General features: G+C 40.1%; 1 protein-coding gene across 2 annotated transcripts in view; it reads right to left on the minus strand.

Annotated features, from left to right (window-relative positions):
* Positions 1-6,323: 6,323 nt before the first annotated feature.
* HEATR3 (HEAT repeat containing 3) overlaps positions 6,324-24,218 on the minus strand; it is a 32,105-nt gene continuing 14,210 nt past the window's right edge. The window contains exons 11-15 of one of the 2 annotated variants that reach the window (XM_019731889.3): positions 23,615-23,751; positions 18,357-18,460; positions 13,410-13,553; positions 10,991-11,167; positions 6,324-7,106 (exon numbers count right to left, since the gene is read on the minus strand). In XM_019731889.3, the coding sequence (XP_019587448.3) occupies positions 6,984-7,106; positions 10,991-11,167; positions 13,410-13,553; positions 18,357-18,460; positions 23,615-23,751 (685 nt within the window). In that variant the 3' untranslated portion in view covers positions 6,324-6,983. The remainder of the gene's footprint in view (positions 7,107-10,990; positions 11,168-13,409; positions 13,554-18,356; positions 18,461-23,614; positions 23,752-24,218) is intronic. The other variant, XM_019731891.3, reaches the window with a different exon arrangement.

The raw sequence follows: 24,218 nt of genomic DNA on the forward strand, positions 1-24,218 counted from the left end.
AGTATGCTGGTTCCTGGGAAAAATAATACTAGAACTACCATATGATCCAGCAATCCCACTTCCGGATATTTATCCAAAAGAACTGAAATCAGAGTCTTGAGCAGATATGTAAACACTCATGTTCATAGCAGCATTATTCCCAATAGCCAACAGCTGGACGCAACCCAAGTGTCCATTCACAGATGATTGGATAAACCAAATGTGGACGGAATAGTATTCAGTCTTAAATGACATATTATTCAGTCTTTAAAAGGAAACTCCGATACAGTCTAGGACACGGATGAACCTTGAAGACATCATGGTAAGTGACATAAGCCAGTCACAAATAACAACTACTGTGTGAGTCCACTCATACGAGGTACCTTGAGTAGTGAAATCCATACAGACAGAAAGTGGAATGACGGCAGCCAGAGGCTGGGAGGAAGGGAGAGTTAATGTTTAATGAGTACAGAATTTCAATTGCAGAAATTGAAAAAACAACAACAAAAAAACAGAGATGGATGGTAGTGATGGTTGCACAATGAGTGTCCTTAGAACCACTAAACTGTACACTTAAAAATGGTTAAAATGTTAGAGTTAGGTATGTTTTACCACACAAAAAGGAAAGGGAACACACAAAAGTAAGTAAATAAAAATAACTATTGAGCTCCTACTAAGGATGCTGAGGGTGTAGCAGTGAACAAAACACAGAACACAGTCCCTGCCTTTACAGAACCAACTGCCTAGTAGGGTAGACAAACAGTAAATAAAAATGTAATACACACTCTAAGATACACATACACGTGTCTTTATAAAAACAGATAGTATCTTTTTAAAATACAGATGTGCGTTGTGCTCTGTAACTTTCTTTTCACTCAATATTAGAGGTTTCTCAATGTTTGTATATGAAGATCTATTTCCTCCTTTTTCCACTCCAGACAAAATTCTACAGTGAGACGACACAGCAGTGATTTAAGCACAGCTCTGTGACGGGCCTTTAGCTGGTCTGCAATCGTTTGCTGTATAATCATAAGGAAGATCTTCATAGAAACCCATGCCATTCTACCTCTTCAAAGCAGGGCTTTTGATAACAAGTTCGTTTCTATTTTTAAAATGAATCCCCAGACCCGGCCAAGGAATCATCAAGGTGATTCCTCTTGACAGATGCAGAAAAGGAGGCACAGTTTGGATAAGCAAGTTCCTACACTTTTTACATCTCTCATCTCTCCTGGATTAAAACATAGTTTTCAAACGAGAGTATATTGCTCTGATTTTCCGGTACCTCATTTCATCTCATTCCCGTTAGACATGAACTTATCAACTGGCTTTGCAGCTGCAATTTCACATATAGTTCAGCAAGTGTTTCCATCCACACACACAGATTGGGTTTCAAAAATTAGCCTTGGAGTTTGTTGTTTGGAACTCTGACCCACCAGCAATTTGGAGTTTTAGTGTGAAAGACTTTTCTCTCTCTTGAATATGCTTCCCATGTAATGGGCAATGATGCGGCATCATATTTTTCCACTAGTATTTTTTTCAGTACATCGTTTTCAGTTCAAACAACTATATTATTCTGATCCTACGTGGATCTAAATATAATTTAATCCATCAAAGTAATTTCTATTAAAAAGAGATTTATTTGGACGGACTTAAGCAATTTTTTATCTGCAGAAGGAAATTAGTTTGATAAATGGAAATGAGAATTATCTTCTATCCCAAAGCGAGGAATATAAGATAATCACCCTGCACATTGACGAGCAGTACTCCATGGGCGTAGCTAATGCATAAAACTCTTATACACACAGAAAGGAAATTTATGAGCTTACAAATCCTATACACACACAAGTTTTCCTCCTAAAACACAACTTATACATTTTTTATATTGCTTTGGGTTCCCCCCAGAAGCAGACACTGAGCCAAGATTTCAAGTGTAAGCAGTTTATGTGGGAGGGATCCCAGGAAACGCTACAGTGGGGAGAGGGGAACTCTGATGGGAAAGGGAGAGCAGCCATCCGAGGCTTGTTTTCAGCAGGTATCAATGTGAGTAAACTAAAACTTAATCCTGCTGGAGAACTCTGGGACCTCAGGGCTATTCTATCCAAGGGGCAAGAGTGCTAGGTATTTGTACACTTCTTCCTGTCAATAATTGATGGGGGGTTTAGTGGTGGTGGGGGGCTCATCCATTCTTTATACTTCTGACCTGTCATGCTGCGGGGGCAAAGGAGGACCCAAGGGCCCAAGAAAGTCCTCAGGGGAGGAAATGAGGGTGGGCAGCTGACGTCAGGCTGGTGTGCACCAGTGGTAAGGATGCAGGTAGAAATGCGGGATAGCATCTGCCATGTCTCTCTTCCTGAAAGTTCTAAGTAGAAGTCATTGCCTCTTCGGTTTCCTCCAGAATTTGTCTGCCTGTGTCATCACACACATCACAGAGAGTCACAGGCAGGCAGAGAGGAAGTGATGTCCTCCCCTCAGCACCAGCAGGAAAGAGGCCAGCGAGCACAACTTAACGTGCTGCTTCCAGAAACCCAGCTCTTCCTAGCGGCCTCTTGAAAGCACTGAAAAAGTCTAGAACGCAGGAGCTTTCTCAGGTTTCTGGTTCTTATTTTTCTTTCTAAATGTAAAGAGAAAAAAAATCTAGGCCAATTTATGGAATTAAAAACATAATGTCCTCAATAAATGTATAGGTCAAATGGTGGCTAAGTCGTAAAGATAAAACATATAGCAGAGTAATGGGGCAGAGTGTGCATAGGGGGTGATATTTTGGAAGAGGGGTGTGGAAGGCTCTCTGATAACCGGACATTGTAATATATAATATATATTACGTGTACATGTATATATATATATTTTTTTCTTATCCTTTAGTAATTCAAGCTCTAGGGTCTTGTGCATAGACAGTCACACGAGTACTAAAATACTCACTGCAACATTGTCTGTAGCAGCAAGACTGGAAACAATCTAGATGACGTCCCTCTATGTAAGGAACATTTGTATAGCATTTCATATATGTTACGCCCTATTCTGGGTTATACAAATATTAACTCATTGAACCCCCACCACAAACCTAGTAAGTGGCCAATTTCATTCTTCCCTTTTTCAGGAGGGGAAAACCGAGAAAAAGAAATTAAGTCATTTGCTCAATGAACACAGTGAGGAAATGGCACTCAGGATTCAAACCCAGACTATCCAGCTTCCAAGTCTGATTTCTTGACTAGACGGTGCTGCCATGCCTCCCCCTCTAAGGGGAGACTAATGAAATTATGGTTCCAACCCTTTGGTGCTGTATTGATATGGAGCTACTAAAAAGACAGGGGTGGGGTCGGGGGTAGGGGGTGGGGGGTAGTGGATGTGGGCGCAATTCTCTCTATAGTGATATGGAAATACCTTTGAGCTACTAACCCACAGCACGAAGGTACTGAGCAGTGTGGAGAGTACTCTACCTACCACTTGTGTACTAACCAGGGAGGAACACGTTGCAAGGACATTTCTGGAAGGATACATGCAAAACTGGTAGGGGGGCTTTTAGGGAGAGGAACTGAGAGACAAAACTTTTCAAGCCCTGCCTTCTGACATTGTTTACACTGTTTATCGTACACATGTATTATGTTTTTATTAAACATAGCTTTAAAAAGTAGAAAGGAAATATAATTTTTTTCACTAGAACAACGGAAAATGTCATCGTCTGAATTTTTTTTAGAATTTATATTACCTTGCAATTCAAGGTGAAAGTGAAAGACCAAAGGTGAAAACTTCCATATCTTTCATACAGGGTTTTAATTTACTTTTGGTCATTCATCAGGTTATTATATCAAAGTGTGAAGTGCACTAAAATTCATGTGTAAATTTTAATGAAAAGAATTGCACAATAGGGAGTTGTTTATTTCATTAGAGTGTGTTATGTCTTAAAGACTGTAATCATTTCAAACATTTTTCTGACTTTCTTCCAAATTTATTTCAAAGACACTAATCTTTGAAATAAAAAAAAAGGAAAAAAGGCAGGCAACTATTTCAAACAGCTTTGTGAAATCATTTCAGCTCCATGTTCTGTACTTGTCCCACTGGCCTTAAAAACAATTCCATTATTCCTTTAATTTGACAGCATTCATTTTAGAAAAAAAACCTATAAAAACCAAAAACTTAATTTCTCCCTATTTTACTTGAATAAGTTTAAGTATCTTTTATGTTAAATAAACTCAGGAAATTGGTTCCCACAAATGAGAGTATGAAAGTGTTTTTCCAGGTTATACTCATCCTGAAGGGAAGTAACTGAAGACAGTAGTTCCTGTATTCAAAAAGAATTTGTCCTTTCCATGGACAGGTATACATTGCCGAAAATGTTAAAATTTTTACAGCAACTGTGTTTTCATAATTTGGATTCCTATGTAAGGTTAGGTAGGATAAAAACAGATTTAAGCCAATACTGGAAACTACTTGCTTATCATTTCTCACTCCCCATAGAGAAAAACAAGTTAATGCTATTCATGAAAATAAGGAATTGCTCAATTAGGTGGACCAAAAGTTTCAATTAAAGATACAAATTTCTATAGTAGGGCAAACTTTGGGAATCTTCCACTACATGAAGATGTAACTTTTTTTTTTGGGGGGGGGTTAAATAGTAAATCCAAAGCACCCTTTTAACTCAAAGAAGAGACAAGATAAAAAGAATGTTAACAAAGACCTTGCAACTCTCAATGTTTGTTATCAACAGAAGCAGTTAGCAGGGTTTGAGGCTGGATGGGGTGAGAAAAACCAACTTCCTTAAAAAGGAAATTAAGATTTCCTAAGTAAGTGTTTCCTCAACTCAAACTACAGGTACCTTCCATCTAATTTGGGCCTTGTTTCCCATCTACGAGCAGACCACTATTCAGTTAATTCCACAAGCTGGAAACCAGCAATCGTCTCGAAATTTCCTACCGCTCCATCCTGCATATCCAGTGCTTCGCCAATTCATTTACAGTAAATTAACAATTGTGACTCCTTCCTTCAGCTACTGTCTTGTCTCCTTTTCCCCTTCACAATTTCTCTGAAGCCTGGTCTCTCTTCACCAGCTTCGTTTCCTCACCTTTCACACTCCCCAAACTCCCTCCAATCTGACTTCTGACCTGATCACTCCATGGAAATAGCTCTTGCCAACATCACTGGTGACGTCACTAAAACCAATGGACGTTTGTCAGCTCTCCTCTTACGTGACCTTAACCCGCATTCCATGCTCTTGGCTGCTTCTTCCTCCTCAACACATTCCGTTGGTCTCCCTGACTTGGCACACGTCCGATTTTCCTCCTACCTCTCAGGTTATTCCTTCGGGGTTTTCTTTCAGGTTCTTGCTCCAATCAGACTGTTTAATATGAGGTTTCTTCCAAGCTTGGCTTCAGTCCTTCTTTTTACCTCTTTCTGGACTAGTAGGTCTCAAAGTGTGTTCCACAGATCCTTTTAGGGGGTCCACAAGGTCAAAACTATTTTTGCAACAAACATTTTTTGGGTGTTTTGCTTTTTTATTACAATGTTAATTTGCCACACTGGCACTGTAGGCACAAAAATCCTGGTGGGTATAACTGCTGGTGGGCAGAATGAATTAAGGCATCGGAACAAAGGTGCACTAATCGTCACTGTATGCTTCCCCGTCTGCACTTACAGAAAAACAAGTCACCTGAACTTAAGAACGTGCTTGATGAATTAGTAAAAAATATCCAGTTTTATTAAATCTTGACTCTTGAATATATGGTCTTTTCCCACATAGATATGTTATTCTAGCACCACTTATTGAAAAGATTATTATTTCTCCATTGAATCAGCTTGACACCTTAATGGAAAATCAGTTGACCATATAATTATACGTCTATTTCTGGACTCTCAATTTTGTTCCATTCATCTGTCTTCCCTTATGCTGATACCGTACTGTCCCAATTACTATAGCCTTATAGTAAGCTTTTAATCAGGTAGAGTCCTCCAATTTTGTTCATTTTTTAAAGTTGTTTTAGATATTTTGTCCTTTGCTTTCCTCCACAGAATTTTAGAGTCAGCTCGTCAATTTCTACAGAAAAGCCTGCTAGGATTTTGATTGGGACTGCCTTGAATCTATGAATTGATTCGGGAAGAAATGTCACCTTCCAATCCATGAACATGGTATATTTTGCCCTTCACTTAGGTTTTCTTTAATTTCTCTCAACAATGTTTTATAGTTTTCAATGTTTCAAGGACGCTGTGAGTAATGCTGCAGGGGATTTCTGCTGTAAATCTTGTTTTTAATATCTCACATATATTCAAAGCAATATCCATTAGCAAGCCAACACCCACCAGGAATAGGGTTACCTGGGATTTTAAAAAAAGATTTTGTAAGACACAAAGCCTCCAATTAAAAAGTTATTTATTAAAAAATATTTTTCCCAATTCTGGTTTCATGTCAAATTAAAAAAGGAGGGACGTTACAAAGCAGTAATTGATCAGATCCATTTGTACAGACAATGATAATGACCGTATTAGCTCATTAGCATTTCTAGTAAATGGTGGAATACAAATTCAATTCATTTGCTTCTTCACAAAAAGTAAACATAATTGGTATACTTCATACCAAGAACATTTTATAAAGCTTGTCTTCATATTTGTTAAAAATTCAGCTAATATAAAATGATGGTGGCTTAAAAGAACATCCAAGCAATGCTCTGGATTTTCTTTTTTTGCAAAATTCAAGAAAACCATGATTGTTCAGAAGTTTCCTCACTGCACACGAAGAACCACCTGAGATTTCTGTGTGTCTGCTCTTCATGTTTTCAGTGATTAAAACATGCTGGAAACATAATTTAGAGAGCACTAGAAATGTCACACAGATCCTGAAGCTCAAAAAATTTTTGAACCGGTTCTGAAGTTCTCTAGAATTTCAAATTAATATACAGAATACAGACATTAAAAAATAACTTTAAAAAAAAGAGACTTTCAGAAACATATACACTCAAAGAAGAGCCTTTAGTATTAAACACTTTGGTGCAAGAATTGCTCTCTCTTTTGATGGTTCAAGTAGTCAGTCTTTTCTCAACAGTTTCTTGATAAGCGACAAACCTTCTCAAATTCATCTTCACATTGTCGAGAACACACAGCTGATCTGGACTATATTTACTTCTCCCTTCTTTTCGTATCTGCCAAAATAAATCATATGTGATTTGGTATAAATTACTATCCTTTAAAGAAAGCATTTAATTTGGGATATATTTATTTTCAGAACAAGACAGCTGACAGAATTTGGTGAAATATTTTCACTTCTGAGGTAAATGGAACACAGTACATGAGCCATAAAGACCAATTAAGATTGTGTACCTTTTATTTTTATTTACATTTATTGGGATAACAGTGGTTAATAACATTATATAAGTTTCAGGTATACAATTCTATAATACATCGTCTGTACATTGCATTGTGGTCACCATCCAACGTCTAGTCTCCTTCCATCACCATATATTTGACCCCCTTTACCCTCTTCTTCCTCTACCCACTCCCCGCCTCCTCTGGTGACCACCCTTCTATTGTCTGTGTCTATGAATTTGTTTGTTTTATTCATTTATTGCTTTCTGTTTTATATCCCATATGAAGGAAATCATATATGGTGCTTATCCTTTCCCATCTGACTTATTTCACTTAGCATGATAATCTCAAGATCTATCCATGTTGTCGCAAATGGCAGTATTTCATCATTACTTATGACCGATTAACATTCCATTATATAAATGTACATCTTTGTTATCCAATCATTTGTCGAAGGACACTTAGGTTGTCTGCATGTCTTGGTTATTGTGAATAATGCTGCAGTGAACATAGGGATACACATATCTTTACGAATGTTTTCAAAATGTTGGGGTGGATACCCAGAAGAGGGATTGCTGGGTCATATGGTAATTCTGTTCTTAATTTTTTGAGGACTCTCCATACTGTTTTTTATAATGGCTGCACCAATTTACATTCCCGCCAGCAGTGTATGAGGGTTCCTTTTTCTCCACATCCTTTCCAACACTTATTACTTGTCATGTGGATAACAGCCATTCTAACAGGTATGAGGTGGTATCTCATTGTGGTTTTGATTTGCTTTTCCCTAATAGCTAGTGAAATTGAGCAACTTTTTGTATATCTATTGACTGTTTGTATGTCTTCTTGGGAGAATTGTCTGTTCAGGTGCTTGGCCCAGTTTTTAATTGGATTGTTTTGTTGTTGTTATTGAGTTGTATGAGTTCTTTATATATTTTGGATATTAGCCCCTTATCAGAAGTATTGTTTGCAATATCGTCTCCCATTCGGTAGGTTGACTTTTGCTTTGTTGATGGCTGCTCTTTGATTGAAGGCTGTGCACCTTTTCGATGACAGTTACAAGAGTGATCAAATTGGAGGTTTTAGAAGAATGAGTTTTATGGGGTGTGAACAACACTTCACCTGGAGTCTGGAGCAGTGGTTCTCACACTGTGGCACGCAGATGTATCACATGGAAGGCTTGTGGAGAGCCAGACCAGTGGGCCTGTCCACAGCGTTCCCGATTTTTGGCAGATCTGGACTTGGGCCTGAACACTGACATTTGTAACAAGGTACCAGCTGCTGCTGCTGAGCCAGGGCACTTTGTGAACCACTGCTCAGGAGAAGCTCTTGAGTAAAACACATCATATTGGGTTTAAATGCAATGTGGGGCTACATATATACTTAATAGCCTTTACTGCAATTGTGGCTTCGTTCACAAAGGAGCTGCAAATAGAAAACTACAGGCTGCCCCTCTGGCTAACAAAGAAATTGTTCATTAGGATGTTATAACCTCTGAGAAAAGAAAAACGATTAAATAGCATTACCATAGCAATGTATATTAAGTAGGAAAATCAATCAGAACAACAGGCCTCCTAGAGGTCAGGGATCATTTTCCTAGTTCGTTGTCTACAAAACTCATTCTTAAGCATTGGCTTCTGCAGTTTGATCCGCTTTCCTTGAAGGGAAATAGGGGATATTTCCTCCTTATCCTGCAGACTCCTTTTTCAGAAGTCTAAAGGGACTGTAACCTTTAGAACAACGTGGACAATGGCCATGTACAGGTGTTAGGTAAAAACACATCAAGCTCAGGACTATGAATATATGATGGTGCCTTTCGGTTAATAAAGGGGGAAATCCTAACGTACATTTGTCTTTGCTTAGAGAAACACTCAGTGTGGTTGCCTGTGAGCAAGGGACAGGTGGTAATAAAACCTCTCACTGCTTAAAAAACAGACCAACCTCAGGGGGTGGGCGAAATGGGTGAAGGGGGTCAAAAGGTGCCGAGTTCCAGTTATAAGATAAATAAGTCCTGGGATGTAATATACAGCATGGTGACTGTAGTTCACAACACTAGAGAGTAGATCATAAAAGTTTTCACCAGAAGAAAAAAAGAATTATATCTATGGGAGGTGATGGATGTTAACTCAATTTACTGTGGTGATCACTTCACAATATATACATGTATCAAATCAGGTTGTACAACTAAAACTAACACAGTGTTACATGTGAATTATAGCCCCCCCCACCAAAAAAACAAAACAAAAAAAAAACCAAGACAGACAAATTTTGAAAACTATAGGCTTCAACAAAGCATAATTAATATGTTGCGTACGGATCACAAGAATCTTCGTTTTTTCTGAGCCATGCATTAAGGACAGATAACGAGAATTCTCATTTTTACTGTTGACTCTTTTTACTTTGCACATTTTATTGAATTATTTGTGTTTCGTTAATAACAAAGGAAGCTGCTTTCTGCAGTATCACACCAGGAGAGATTACTAACATCACAGGTGAGTAAATCCTAAAAAATTCCATAGAAAAATAATAAATGACATAGAAGCATTTACGCTTTAAAGAGAAGAGTGCATTTTAAAGTAGTTTCTTTTAAAAACCTGCCGGAACAGAGAGGTATGAGGGATTTAAACCCCGCCGTACGCAACCTGTTAAGAGTAAACTGTTCACTTTCTTTTCACCCCCAGAATTAAGTTACCTACTGGTGAAACAATTCAATATTAGCCACTATTACTACACTTTTACATGTAACATGCCAAAACATGAAAATGTTTAAAATAGACCAAATTACTGTTCTTAAATCAACACTGACTTCAGAGGTAACAATGACGTAAGACATGCATGGCATGTGTTGCTATTGTTCTTTGCTTCTGGAAAAGGAAACTATTTCTTACGCCTTAAAAAAATTCCAGAACATCTGAATTTCTAGACACACAATCATATTCACCTAAAACTTATCACAGATTCTCTCCATGAGACCTGAATTTTGCATTAGAAGCTGGTTAGATCAAAGAAATACAGATTGGGAAACAACAAAAGGCAAGATAATTTTTTCATCAGAACCTTTTAAAAGCAAATGTTGAATTCAAAATCTAAAAGTAAAAAGCACAAATACTTTTATTTCTCAAAATGACATAATTTAAAAAGTGAGATTTAGATAAGAGGGGAACGGTAAATTTAAATGCACAGACATGCGATTCAAGGCTGCTTTAATATCCCCGGTTACTCCCTTTGCCCCCCAACCACCAAAAGAGTTTTTGAAAATTATGTTTTGACTCAAAGTTAACTTTGATGCTTCTGATGAAACAACAAATAAACAAAACAGCTAATGAAAGTTGCTACACTCTCCAACACATTCTCCAGTATAGACTAGCTAGGAGTGAGCACCAAAGGAAATACTGACGATGAAATCAAGCTGTGATGTATTACACGATACAGAATAAAGTTAAAATCTATGAAAGGGGTTTGGAGGCTACCGCCTGTGGTGCTTATATATAAAGAAGCACTGTTAACATTACTAATCTTACAGAAAGAAAAACTTGTCCGACACCATTTGGCTCAGGTCGCAGTGACTGAACAGACGGATGACCGAGCTGTGACTCAGCCACGAGCACACACAGACGGGAGAGGTGGTGCCGCAGGCATCCCTGACAGGGCTGGAAGGACCGCACACGCCCCCCTCCCATACATTGCTGAGACGGAAGCGCTTCTAAATAAAACAACCACATACCTTCATTTTGAAGACCGGCTGGAATTCTTTCAGAGCAGATAACAATTTAATTTGAACTGAGGCCCTTTCGGCTTCTTTACCATCTGCGAAAACATCGAAGAGGGCGTCCAAAGCTTCTCCTACCACAACAAGGGAAGGGTCTTGGGTGACGACTTCGAGCAGAAAGCACCCAATGGTCTGGGGTCAACAAAACACACTGTTATCACCCACTATTCTCAGGTCAACTTTCAATGTGACAATAATTTATGCATAATATTTTATATAAGAATGCCAGGGGAAAAGCAAAACTTTTAAAAGACTGAAGATTAAACTTAACATATAAATATACCAAGTATAATATAAGCAAATATATTTTGCTTATATATTTATTTATATATATTTATATATATTTAGTGGCTTATATTAAAATATATGCCATTTTAATATATAAATGGCATATATTAGAATTTATATTCCTAAATAAAATGAATTAAGATCTGTTAATGAGCTATGAAAGGTTGATTTAGGAAATTTCTGCAAAGAATTGTTCAAGAGTAAACTTATTTGATTTTGGCTGTTCTGCTTCACCCTTTAATTCTTAAGGGCGATGTGCACACCTGGTATTATGGGTGGAAATGCTAAGAACACCAGCTCCAAACTCCAGCTCTACCATAAATAATAGGGTGAACGTTGGATGGCTCGTTAACCCCTCGGAGCCTCAATTTTCTCATCTGAATTTAAGTGGTCTAGATAACCTCTACGATACCAGTTAGACTTAATAGCTGATGATACAATATGAAGCACATAGCATCGCCTATGAAGTTGTCTTATGAGAAAGAGCAAGCGGACTCTGAATCCAATCTAGCCTTTAGAGCTCCCTTCCAGTTTGCAGGAAATACAGAGGATGAAGGAACAAGCTTAACTCCACAAGGAAGCAATCAGACAAATCCAGAAGGTGGGACACAGCAGGGGACAACGGACGCAGGAGTCAACGGGAAAGCAGGTGGTGGGGCGTAGGTGACGCTTCAGGGAGAACTGTTCTAGACTGAGAGAGGCTAGAAGACCCAACCCAAGTGTGACGTGCAGCCTTCACTCAGATCCTGGTGTAAGCACACTATTGGCAAATAGATATTTCCGGAACTAGGAAAATTTGAATACAGACCAGGTAGCAGACATATTAACAAATGACTGTTAATATGGAAGGTGTGATAATGGTGATTATATACGAAATCGCCCGTTTTAAGATCTGCATACGGAACCAACGGGCGCAAAATACCATGAGGTCTTTCCTTTAACATACCCAGTGTATGAAGTGCATATGATAGAATACTAATAATTGCTAAATACGCTTGGTGGGCACACAAAATTCATTGTACTTTTCTTTATGCTTGAAATAGAATAAAAACATTTTTAAAACCTTATTTTATGCCCGAGAAAAACTTGCTGTTCCTAAAGCAGACCTTGGCAATTCCAGTCTTTAGGGGTGGGAAGGGATTATACACACATACTCATCTGTACACGTGTACACACCCACAGGCACAGAACCACACTCTCACTCACGTATGTGTCTATATATCAAAACCCCCTGGAATGATGCAGAAGAACTGGGTAACGGTGGCTGCCCCTCAGAGTCGAACTGCGGGACTGGAGTCTAGGTGTGGAGATGAGTCTTTTCACTCTATTATTCTTTTCTCCTTTCCTAAATGTTTTGCTATGTGCATGCATCATCTTTTCAAAGTAAGATTCCTAAAACTATCAGTTATCCTTGGAAAGTTCTTAGCAGCTAAGAAGTACTTTACAATAACCGGTTGATCTCCCATTAGTCAGTAATTAACACTCCAGCAATTATTAGCACGACGAAGGGTAATTTCACTATTACTGTCCTCTGAATTACTGGTGACACTGTACCTCTAGCTCCCAAGCCACTGGGCTGAGACAGAGTGCTGGCAGCGAACACGCTGAGTGGGTTCCCAGTGGCTTGGCACTCTCAGAGGCTGCTGTAATTTATGGAGTGGGATCAGAATGAACTGTGTGGCATCCTGTAAAACGTGCGTTAGCCTGGTGTGCTGAGAACATGGGTGGAGTGTTCCTTCTTCAGTAGGAGAAGATAATATGCACACATTTTGTGCAACAGCCAAGGCAGAGGCCTCTTCAACGATTCTGAACTTGGCCTTCCATCGAAGACGACAAGTTTATTTGTGAGAAAGGATCTCCGGAGGGAAGTCAAATGACAAAGTGTGACTCCGTTTTTCAAGTCCCTGTCTCATTCATGTGGCGAGATTAAGATAAAGGGGTGTTTTCATCATAGACCTCAGTGATTACCTTCTCAATCTGATTCTTCTCATGCTGTCCACAGACATTTTAAAAACCCCACACCAACCGTGACTCATCCCCCATCTGGAATTATTTAACGTTTCAGGTTGGAAGCAGATTGTTTTACCTTCAGAGTTTCAAGCGTACCATCTTCTTTGGCTAGGACGCTGCCAGTGATTCCCAAAATACTGACAACATTCACTCTCACCCCGACATTACTGCTGTGAATGCCCGCTCTGCACAGTGTCACCAGCTGATCAGGAGTCATGCACTGTGGAAAGAGAAGAGAGTGTTTCCAGTGTTAAACGCAACCATTGGCCTGTGAAACAGGATGGACAGGAATCTCTTCTACACGCTGCACGGTTTGAAGAGAGACGTAAATTCCTAACTAAGAGTTATTACATAGTTCTAAGCACCCGCAAATACAGCTGGTCATTTGGAACTAAGTTGAGGCCTGTTCGTGTCACTGTCATTATTCAAGCTATCACAGCTGTAAGCCTGGAAAGGGGGCTTCAGTGCCTGATAGTTTTATTTGAAGAAGACCTTCATTCAGATGTACACAGACTAAAGAGAGTCTAATTTCTTTTCAACACTGATCAGAAAAAAATGTTTTGAAAATGTAAAAACAGGATCATGTAGCTTTAATAAAAATGGGCTGAATCGATACAAGGTAAGAACTCACTCTGAGATGTATGTGTTGTGGTAAATTACTAAAGACTGTAAAATCCGTTAAATTACACAGGGCCCCCACCATGCAGTGACACTGTTCATTTTAAGCTAATATGAACACACGTGACACGGGCATCATGACAGAGCGGGAGGGCCATGTTGCCGTGAGTAGCAGCGCACGTGGACAGTAAGGGCTTGGCATCTGGAGTCTGACGTCCTGGGTTTGAATCCCAGCTCCACTGCTCACCACCTGGCAATCCAGCACGTGTCACCGAACCCACTGGACCTTCCATTTCCCCATCAGTGGCTCGGGGAGAATCATCATCACACAGAGTTGCTACGAGGACTAACTGATGCACGTGAAGCACTCACTAAACGCTGCCTATTACTGTGTGTACAAACAGTGAGCAGTTCTAACTCACCAAACTCATTTCTGAATCACCTACACTGCTTCTGCCACATCTAAAAGTAACAACAAATATGCCCAGGTGTCTCAGGAAATACTCCAATGAAAACGATTCTACGAACTCTGGCGTTCTCCATAGCTAGGACAGGGCTGGGGAAGAGGAGTGTGTTGCATGGTTACCCGTATGGCTCCCACATGTGAGTTGCCTGACATGTACAGACCTACAAGGGGAAGCACTAGACGGGAAGCAGGATGGTTGTATTCCAGTCTGGGTGCTGTCACTCAGCAAATCTAGTCTTTGGTTTCTGCTCCTTATAAAGCCTTCCGGCTCTAAGGTTCTATGCCCATGCCCAATACACAGCCAACCTGAGCACTTATGACCTTAATATATGTGAATAATTTACCATTAACTGAGCCTGAGTTTCGAGTAATTTCTTTTAAACATCAGACTGGCCCAGTAAATTACTGCCTGGACACCATGGAAAATCAATAAAAATGCTTTCTATTCCTATAAGCCCTACAGTATAGACTTTTCTGATCCTCCGAATAGCCATGCAGCAGGCCAGGCATTACAACCATTCCCATTTCACAGAAACTAAGAGTCAAAAGTTATGTTTTTGAAAAAAATTCTCAAATATATATAAAAATATGTCTAGGTAAAGAGTATATATTAGAAGCCAACAGCATGTACTATATTTAACCATAAAACACCAGGCATTCCCATGAACTCTGCTATAGAAATATGGAGGAAGACGCGACCAATGAAGGAACAGGAGGTCCAAGAACTGTGAAGCCAGGTTATTGGGGCATCTGCGTGGACAGTGAAGCCACCTAGAATTATGACAGGACTAGTGACGAGTAACAGAGCCCAACGGCAGAAGCTTCATGGAACGAGGAGTGTCCAGGGGATGGCAGATGACTGGAACCAAGAGAAGCGGGTGGTACGATTTAATGACACGGTGTCAACACTGGAGGGTTTAGGAAGGAAGGAGTGAGGCTGGGTCAGAACAGCGGTCCTCACATACCAGTGTGCCTGAGGATCACCTGGAGAACTTGCTCAAACATGGGCTCCCCCCAGAGTTTCTGCCTCAGTAGACTGGGGTGACACCCTAGATTTATCCTTATATACAAACAAGACCAAAACTGGCAAAAGATAGGAACAGTGACAGAAAAAGAAATGCAAAGGCTCTTTAAACACATGAAAAGATGTCCAAACTGCTCATAGTAAGAGAAATGCAAGTTAAAATTGAGATATAATTTCTCACCTATCAAACCAATAAAAATCAAACATTTTGACAATATACTCTGCTAGTGAGGCAATGGCAAAACAGGCACTCTCAAACACTGGGGTTCAAGATGGCTGTAACCCCAAGGAGGGAACTAGACCAATACCTAGAAAATTTAAAAATCCATCTATTCATTCACCCAACAAGTGCACTGCTAGCAATGTATACCAAAGACACAATGGCACAAATACAAAATAACATCTGTAAGAAGTCTTTTTGGTGCACTTCTATTTGTAATAGCAGAGCTGGAAACTACTCAAACATCCATCAATAACAGGTTGAATAAATACGGAATCGCTACGCAGCAGAGTAACATGAAGCTGTAAAGAAGAAAAAAAAAGGCATCTATACATTATGATGACCAAAAGGGGAGAAAAGAACAAGGTGCAGAAGCATTACTTTTAAGAAAAGGGGTGAAATATAAATATATACAGATTTGCTCGTTTTCAAAAAAAGAAAAATAGAAAACTAAAAAACTGAAAAGGATGATTATCAATAGTGAAAAGGAAAGACCAGGGCCAAAGGGATAAAAGCGAGACCTCTCTACGTACATCGTTTTTGGGTGGTAAAATACATGTAACACAAAATGTACCACTTACACTATATTTAAATGTGCAGTTCAGTGGCAGTAAGTACGTTCACATTGTTGTACAATCATCACCACCACCCATCTCCAGAGCTTTCTCATCTTCCCAAACTGAACCTCCGTTGCCATTAAATAAAGACTCCCTATTCCCCTCCCCCCCAACCACTGTCTACTTTCTGTCTCTATGAATTTAACTCTTCTAGGTCCCCCTTAAGTGGAACCATACAATATTTATCCTTTTGTGTCTGGTTTATTTCACTTAGCACAATGCCTTCAAGTTTCATCTGTATTGTAGTACGTATGAGAATTTCATTCTTTTTTAAAGCTGAATAATATTCCACTGTATGTATATATCATATTTTCTCTGAACAAATTGTTTAACTCTAAAACTGTATAACTATTTTATATAATTAAAAAATTAAAATTAAAGCAAACAAAACACTGTTAAAAAAAAAAAAAAAAAAAAAAGCTGTAGCAAAAGTTATAACAAGCCACACAGAGAATTTTTTTAAGCAACTTTAAAACTGAGTAAAGTTGACTATGTAGCCCTGAAAGGATTTTTCCTGAGGACAAGAAGAATCACAACGAAATCTTAAACTGCACTCAGTAGTGTTATTGTTAGTAATAATAATGGCACTGCTATTTCAAAACCATTAAATACAATCTGTAGTATAAGCAAATGATAATTTTAATGTCACTAAGAAGCAAAATTTCCAGCACAAGAAAGACACAATTATAGAATCAAATTTAAGTAAAAAGCTGTCAAAAACCATTGGGTTTGTGTCAAAGAGAGACAGGAGCCAGTGTGAAGAGACTCCTACTGTCTAAAGATGACACAATTTTTGCATCGAAAACAATGACTATAATGGAATGAAATACAAATATGTAAAAACCCATGAGTTCATAATGATACTTAAAAACCAACAACAAAAAACACTTCACTGGTCACTTTGAGAGACTGATAGGGCACCAACTCATTATTTTGGAAAAAAAGGGGTTGGTGTTGAATCATACACTTATCTTAACTTTTTGGGAAGGAACTTTAGTTCAAAATTACCAAATAATTCATGAGAGAGAAAGCTCTTGTTTGTGGAAGAATCACAGCTAAGAAATGGAGGAGGAATGACGAGGCTGGGCATCTCCATTTTGCAGCTCCTAATGATTCCTGGGTCTGACGAGCCAGCCCAGGTCGCTAAGACCAGGAAGTGAACACAGATTCATCTTAGCATCACTCTTCTATAACATTATGTGATTTGTGACATAAAAGCAGAATGATGCACTATGAATTATTCTTGTCGGCCAAAAATCAGATCCTGAGCCTAATTAAGGCTCTAGACCTGGCCACCAGCTTGCAGGAAATATGGGCGATAGAGACACACGTGAAGCAAGGCCACTGTGATGACCCAGCCAAATCTGCCAAAGGGGAAAACTCTACAGGACAAACGACAGCTTCTTCGATGAATACACAGGATGGCAACGGGGGTGGGTAAGGGAAATGTTATAGAGTAAGAGGTTTAAGAATCTGGGAATATATTAAAAACCACTGAACTGTATACTTTAAATGGGTGAATTGTATGATACGTAAATTAAATCTTAATAAAGCTCTTTAAAACATATTTAAGAGACCAAAATATCAACCAAAAGCGATGTGGGGATCTTAGATTCTGATTTGAACAAGCCAATTGAAAAAGACATTTTAAAGCGATCAGGGAAAACTGAAGTCAGGCTGTCTGTCAAATGATAATTAAGAAATGTCTGTTAATTTCAGGGCTTGGGGTAACGGTATTGCGGTTAAGTTTTTCAAAGTGCATTTTCTGTCACAGACATAATGAAGCACGTAATAAAATATTTATGGGTGAAATACATGCTTTGCTTTAAACTACTCCAGGAAGCAAACACAAAAACATAGGAGAGAGAAATGAAACAAGTGACAGGATGTTGACAACTTGGTGACACTCGGTGATAGTGCTTGCAGCACCTTTACTTGTAAGATACTATTACCTTTGCTTTTAGGAATGTTTGAACATTTCCTTAATAAAAAGTACAAAATGAAAGTGATAAGGCAGCTATCACAGAGGGGGATCCCTGTGGAGGGTCAGGAGCAGCATGCTTGAAAATTACACTTACCTGAGAAATGTTCTTGGAGGCCATTGTTTGCAAAAGGGCTCTCAAGGCACTACTTACGGCTTCTAGAAAGTCGGCTTCTAGAAAGTCGACATGCTTAGCAAAATCTGAAACACAAAAGTGAAACGTAAATCTGTCTTTCTCCAAGACAAGTCATCTTGTCGAAAAAGAAGCAGAATCAAAACCAAAGCATGTTAAATATGAATACGTGCTGTTAGAATAAAAACCCTTTTGACGTTTAAGCCGACACTTCTGGTAAACAGCCCCTCCGTGAGCCGTGTACTTGACTTTGAAAGATGACTACAATTAAAATGGTCTCGACAAACGAGTGTTCTGTAGACAGCCAGTCCTTGACTCCACTTTAGCACATGAAAAATCTGAGCTGGCTTTTGTAGACTGAATTCAGCCTCTCAGAGATCACCATCGTGGTGCTGGGCAGAGTAGGGTGGTCACGTGTCAAAGCAGAATGCTTCCTCACCAACCCAAACCCACCACCAGCCAAGATCTGATGCTTGTGGAGGGCCAGGCCACGAGGCCTCTATGTTTCCACAGACTCAACAACAGCAATAAACAATTACGCTAAATAACAGAGGTGAGTTGGCTCCCTAATCCTTCGGTGGAAAGGGAAAGCGACTGACGTGCTGTGGTAGAGTCTCTTTTCCCAAAACAGCCACAACAGTATTTCCAATTCAGCATGATCTTGTAGAACCTTGGCACTTCCCATGAAGAGGTGGAGTCTACTTCTGCTCCCCTTAAATCTGGGTGGGACTTTGTGACTTCCTCAACCAACAGAACATAAGAAAGCGACAGGCTAGGGCACAAAAGGCAACATGACTTCCACTGACTCACGTGTGTGCACGCTTCTCCTCTGGACTCTTGCCCTTGGGACCCAGCCACCACGTCATGAGGAAGCCCAGGTCACATGAAGGCCAACTGTGGTGTTCTGGCTGACAGGCATGTGAGTGAGCAAGACTCCAGACGACTCTGGCTCTAGTTTCCCAGCAGAGGCCGTAGGCCAGGGTTTCTCAACCTTAGCACCACTGACGCTGTGGGATGGATCATTCTTTGTTGTGTGTATGGTCTTCTGGGCACTACAGGAGGTTTCGCAGCGTCCCTGACCTCTACCCTCTAGTTACCAGCAGCAGCCCACAAGGTGTAACAACAAAAAGTGCCGCCAGACCCTGTCAGATGGCCCTTGGGGGCCAAAACTGCCCGTGGTTGAAAACCACTGGCCTAGACGTGGGGAGGGTAGAGACAAACCATCTCCACTGCGCCCTAAGTTCCCGACCTACAGAAACCATGAGAAATAACACGATTGTTGTTGTAAGCCACAAAGTTTTGGGGTGACTTCTTATGTAGCAACAGACACCTTGGCTTTCTGCCCTGTGGTGCCTGGGCCCCAGTAAAGATTCTGATGCCCCTTTTTTCAGCTGCCTGTGTGACAGTGAGGCATCTTCTGCACAAACTTGATTCAAAGCTTACTATATTTGGGGGCTTTGTCATTTTCAGATATATTTCGTGTACAGAGGTAGGGATTTCCTATAAGAATCACAGAACGGACACTGGGAGAGTGTCAGGACCAGAGACCTGGGATGGAATCCTGTCCGTGACATCATGTGACCTCTCGTTTCATTTTGGTCTCTGCTCACATGTTCCCTTTCCACACTAACCTGCCTAACACAGCACACCTCACACCATTCTGCTTTTTTCTCCATAGCCGAAATGACACTAAACCTTTTTTTATACGAGAAGGTAAACCCCAAGGCATAGTGGACTTGCCCATCTCGTTCACACCTGTATCCCGCAGACCTACAACAGTGGACGCATAAAGTAAGTGTTCAATAAATACGTACTAAAAGAATGAATGACCTTGTAAAAGTTCCTTAACCTTTCTAACTCTGCTTCCTCACCAGGAAGTTGGGGTAATGCCTACCTCATAAAACCTCGGACCTAATAGGCACTCAAAACTGGCATCAGGTAGTTACTGTGAAACTTGAAGAAGTCACCATACTGGCTCTGAAAAGTAAGTGCTATATTTATTTTTTATTCAAGTTGTAGGAGCAGCCCTAGAAATTCATGAATTGCACACAAAACAAGCCACGTTATGAAGAACTCAATACAAACTAGAACACATCTCAGAATCAGTTTTTTTTCTGTCCTCCAATCTCAGGAAAATAATCATTACCTTAGATTCAAAACCCTAATCTAAATTACACTACAGTTTTACGTTATGTGTAATTAACACTATCCGTCAATTAAGAAAAATATTTGAGCAATTTTTATTTAATTTTCATTTCTGGTCACTTAGCCAAATGTGGTAAAGGAATTTCAAACCACCCTGCCTTTCTGACATATTCTCAGTAAAAGGTCAATACACATGGTATTTTCAAAGAAATTAAGTAAATGTCAAAAGAAGCTATACAAAAGAGGTGATTCAAAACGTCTTTGCACTCAACAAGTTTGTACAGTATCTAGGAACTTGTAGCATGCTCAAATGTAGGTAATAAGCAACCCACAAGTCATCAAGCAGCAAATTATATTTAGGTGAACTTTCCAGACTGACTTTCCATGTTCTTATATGGACTAGAACACATATCCCAGAATATGGGCTACCACCATTATAACAAACAAGAGCTATCCACTTCCCCAAATCTGGGCAAAGAGGGAATCCTAAATGATTTTAGAACCCATATAATGGAGCAAATGATAGACTGACCCAATACGAAAACACATCATTGCTAAAAATTCCTTGATGTTTTGAAGATCAGTATTTTTTTAATGAAGGAGACACAGATATTTGTGCTGTGAATGCAAGGACCAGATCCTACTAAAAAACTTTCTCCTTTTATCTCGGAGGTCAGGCACAAACATAGTGTAAGTAGTTAACTATTTAGAACTGCATTTTACCATTAAAATTAAAACAAGCTACATGGAGCCATTTGATCCTCATACATTAACTCCCAAACGTGGTAACACAAACAAGTAGAGAAATTTAGCCACACTGTCCCCGCAGAATTCTCCAGTCACAGCTCACAATATCCAGATAGAACCTGTAGGATTACATTATCTAATAAATACCAAATGTTTCGTAGGACTATGTTAGAATATCATCTCTCAATATAAGCAATTATCCTTTCTCAAAATTTTCATTCTGATAAGAAAAGGTTATGTCAAGAACCGCCATGAAATTGAAATTTATTTACAAATCAGAGTATTTAATTTTATGTCCCCACAATTCAGAAACTTTCCAGTATTTCTCCAAGGCTCAGTTTGGTACACTATCCTGGTGACCTTTCCAGCAATACATATGTAAGCATCAGTGACCACAAACAGCCAGCTGAACGCGTAGAAATATACCTAAGTATTTTCTGTATAGCAGACGCACGGAATGTTTTCAAGTGAAATAAACTCTTCCTGTTGCTTGGGGAGAGGGCTTGCGGCACCCTGATCGCACTCCTCCTGAGATACGGCCCAGAAGCAAGAGATGGCAACTCATGGAACTAGGGCAGATGGGGTTCCCTCAGGTGAGGCAGGGCTTCCAAGCAGGAAGAGGCTTGGGTAGGTCCTGCTCACTGGAAGTCCTCGTAATAGACTCCCCTATTTGGCCCTGCTCCCTGGGAGCAGGGAGTGGCTGGGTGGCAAATCCTGCTTGGCTGATGGGAGCCAGAACGCCAGTAAAAGTCAGCTATCTCCTATCCCCTGCCCAAACCATCCAGATCTCTCTCTTTTGGGTTTATAGGGCTGGGAGAGAAATACAAAGCTATAATCATCATCTGGCCAGTTCACACTGACCAGCCACCTCTGTACTTTAGAGCTTGCCCAGTCCTGGCTTGCAGGGGGAAGGGCCTGGCACTGGCGGGGTATGGCTTTCACGTGATCACATGAGCTAAAGAATGCACAGCCTGAGATCACTGGAAAATTACAACAGTTAACTGACAAACGTTACAAGGTGGGTAGAGACAGAACGTAACTATATATGGGTTTCTAAACATTTGCTGAATTTTTAAAAATCTAGAACTTTTAAAACACACACCACCTCATGAACTTGATAAGAGTGCGAAATAGATGTCTAAAAAACGGGACCAACTCTTGAATGGATGCTTACACAGAAACATGTATTTAGTCAAAAGCGGCCATATTTTGATCTTTTAAGTTTTAACTTAATGTTGTGTCTCAGAAGAGAAAGTGTTAACAGTTTACAGTGAAATACAGGAATAACACACTGACTGTAACATAGTGAAGTTATATCTTATTTGGTGGGTGGATTCTAAAGTTAGTGTAGAAAGGAAATACTATCTATCTTCCAGGTTACCCTCAAAATATCCCTAAAAACATTCTGACACTGAAGAACTAAGGGAAAGCAGCACATTCATATACAGGCTTGCTGGGTAATGTGGGGAATTTTCCTGTACTATATAAACCATTACTCTTTCTTCTGTGTCAGTATCTGTTTGGTTTGAGCTCCTACAGCTTACAGTGGCCAAGTTAAATGAGATTCTACTACCAAGACTACAAAAATCTGTTTGTAGAGCATGCATTGCACCTTGTTCAGTGAGGTCACTTAAATAGTTAACTACCAATGTTATCTGCTTTGGTTTTTGTCTACAAATGAAAGCAATCCATACCAGAGACCTGCAAATGGGAGATTCAACTCTTACTATGCAAAGCTTTCTGAATAAAGGTATGTGTTAGAAAAAGAGAGTAGAATTGTGGGCATGGTAGTCTACCGTTTGCCCTGAAAACACACATAGGTACTTTCATGTTGAGAATTTCTCCAGAAGAACGCACAAGATGCTGGTAACAGTGACTAGCTCTGGGAGAGGAACTGGGTGGCATGAGAAAAAGGAGGGAAGCTTTTCCCTTCTACATCCTCTTGTAACTTGTGAATTCTGTAATACGTGTATGTATTACCCAATCAAATGCAAATCAAATGGTTTTATGTTTAAGAAGAAAAATGAAGAGCAGAGAATTAACCAAATATGTTAATGAGACCTAATATTTATGATATTTGTGATTCAGCCTTAATTGGCCTGACATACCTAGATGGAAACGATTTTAATAAGAAAAATATAACCCAGAGACCTGCCTACACACTGTGTTTTGACTCCATAGCGCTGGCAGCTGAAGTCCATGACTGCCGTGTTGGAAAGGTTTCTGCAGGCTGAATAACAAACAACGTACAATTACAAAGTCCACGTCTCTGCCCCTTCAAAACTCTGCTCCAGCCAAGCAGTCTTGCACAGTGGGGCCTAGGTATTTACCTGGCTGAGAAAAGAGCAGCTCTGACAGGTGCTGTGCCAGGGCCTGGAGGGCTGGCGCTCCGCCCAGAGGCTCCACATCCAGGAGGGACAGCAGACTCTGGAGACACACGAGGGCCCTGCACTGGATGGTGTTCATTCTGGAAGGAAGAGAGACAGTGTGGTCTGTTTCTCCGACAGTAGCACCATCCAGGGTGAACTTCTCACCTAAGCTTCAGGTTCTGATGGGACTATTTGTAGGCAGGCGGTCGGTGGCAGTGAGCTGAGAATCGGAAGGGGAACTGCTAACCCCCCAGTCAAGCTGCCTGGGCACTCACGCTGTCTGAGGCCTGGCTCACTGGTGAGACATACGGAGTCTGCCTCAGAAAAACTTTGATACATGGCAGCATCTATCAAGTTCGTCTTCACTGGGAAATAGGACGCGCCCACAGTAAAGCACTTCAATGCATGTACAGAGTTTAACAAATGGTTTACAAAGTGGACACCATGCAGCCAGATAAGAAATGAAGGCTGCTAGCACCCTCACGCCCCACCTCGCTGACCCCTGAAGGTCACCACTATCCAGACTTAGAGGGATGCATACCACCTCGGTATGCGTCCCTAAACA

This window comes from Rhinolophus sinicus, chromosome 8, assembly GCF_057876585.1.
Source record: "Rhinolophus sinicus isolate RSI-liver-muscle chromosome 8, RSI-T2T, whole genome shotgun sequence".
Taxonomy (NCBI): Eukaryota; Metazoa; Chordata; class Mammalia; order Chiroptera; family Rhinolophidae; genus Rhinolophus; species Rhinolophus sinicus.